Source organism: Pundamilia nyererei, unplaced genomic scaffold (genome assembly GCF_000239375.1).
Source record: "Pundamilia nyererei isolate P.nyererei 1_Seehausen unplaced genomic scaffold, PunNye1.0 scaffold00183, whole genome shotgun sequence".
Classification (NCBI taxonomy): domain Eukaryota; kingdom Metazoa; phylum Chordata; class Actinopteri; order Cichliformes; family Cichlidae; genus Pundamilia; species Pundamilia nyererei.
In genome coordinates this window covers 1020728-1021960 of record NW_005187584.1, presented here as the reverse complement: position 1 = coordinate 1021960, position 1233 = coordinate 1020728, and the positions used below count along the sequence as shown (strand labels likewise).

General features: G+C 47.2%; 1 protein-coding gene across 1 annotated transcript in view; it reads left to right on the top strand.

The window, feature by feature from the left end:
- myo9b (myosin IXB) overlaps positions 1–1233 on the top strand; it is a 55561-nt gene that overhangs the window by 32824 nt on the left and 21504 nt on the right. The window contains exon 5 of the mRNA XM_013914276.1: positions 1140–1233. Coding sequence (XP_013769730.1) covers positions 1140–1233 — 94 coding nt within the window. The remainder of the gene's footprint in view (positions 1–1139) is intronic.

The window sequence follows — 1233 nt, the reverse complement described above, 5'->3', positions numbered from 1 at the left end:
CACCTCATGTGAGCATCTTTCATCATCCATCAACAAGTAACAACTCTTCCCTCACTTCCTTCAAGGCAATATTAAAATCACATTTTGAGTTCTTTTTTTGCACTAAAACATAAAAATTGATCAAAGTTGTTCTTGCATAAAGAACAAAAAAGAGCAGATGAGCGTGCACGGACAGAGCTGAAGCACAAGGGGTGTAAATATGCAGGAGAAAAGAAAATGGGTCAACAGTTCATCCTAAGGAATCTCAGTCGTGTGTGTGTGCACGCACGTGTGTGTGTGTGCGCGCGCGCGCGCGCGTGTGTGTGTGTGCGCGCGTGTGTGTGCGCGCGCGCGTGTGTGTGTGTGTGTGCGCACTTGCAGTCTTTTTTCCAATCTTCCCCGACACCAGTGTATCAAATTCACCCTGCGACCGCCTTACAAAACAGAATGTACTTCCTATTTAACATGCATTGAGTCAACTTCCCCTGTGGTGGCCTTGTTTTGTGTTTGTGTGTGACCATGTGAACGTCTCATCATGAAGAGGGGGAAAACGTGCTATTCTCGTAACGTATCTGTGCAATAAACAAGGCGCCTCAGAGAGGCTGGGTGAGCCTGGGGTCGTTGCGCCTCTGGCTGGCCTGGAGAGACCTGGAGAGAAACGTTGGTGTGACACGGCCGTACAGAGGGTCTGCCCCAGCCTCATTTATCATTACTGACCTAAGCTTTCTCACACACATTGACCCCGAGGAGGTGCAAAGAGCGATTCAATGAGAGTAAGAAAAGGGCAAATTCAGATGAGTTGCAGATGCTTACCCCACTCACTCCCACCCGCTTCTACGGTTTCAGCTTCAAAACAAGGTTTAACCCAGGACTGTGCAGCCTCTTTGTAGTTACGGAGGAGGGTTGTTGTGACTTCAGCAAAGGTCCTGATTCCACTGATGGCTTGAAGGTTAACAGTTTAAAGAAAAGCTGCAGAGGTTTAAATGACTTTGGTAGTGCTGTGTGTTCTGATGTCTTCTCCTGTACACAAGCCCGACTGCAGTTTTAACCACTTAAATTCATTTTTTTCTCATTATTTGACCAGAACATTGGGCTAAATTGTTGATTGGTTAGATCGATGCGCTCTGTGTAGTTGACTTTAATCCTCTTCTCTCTTCCAGGCCTTTGGGAACGCCAAGACAGCCCACAACAACAACTCCAGCCGCTTTGGCAAATTCATCCAGGTTAATTATCTGGAGAGCGGCGTGGTCAGAG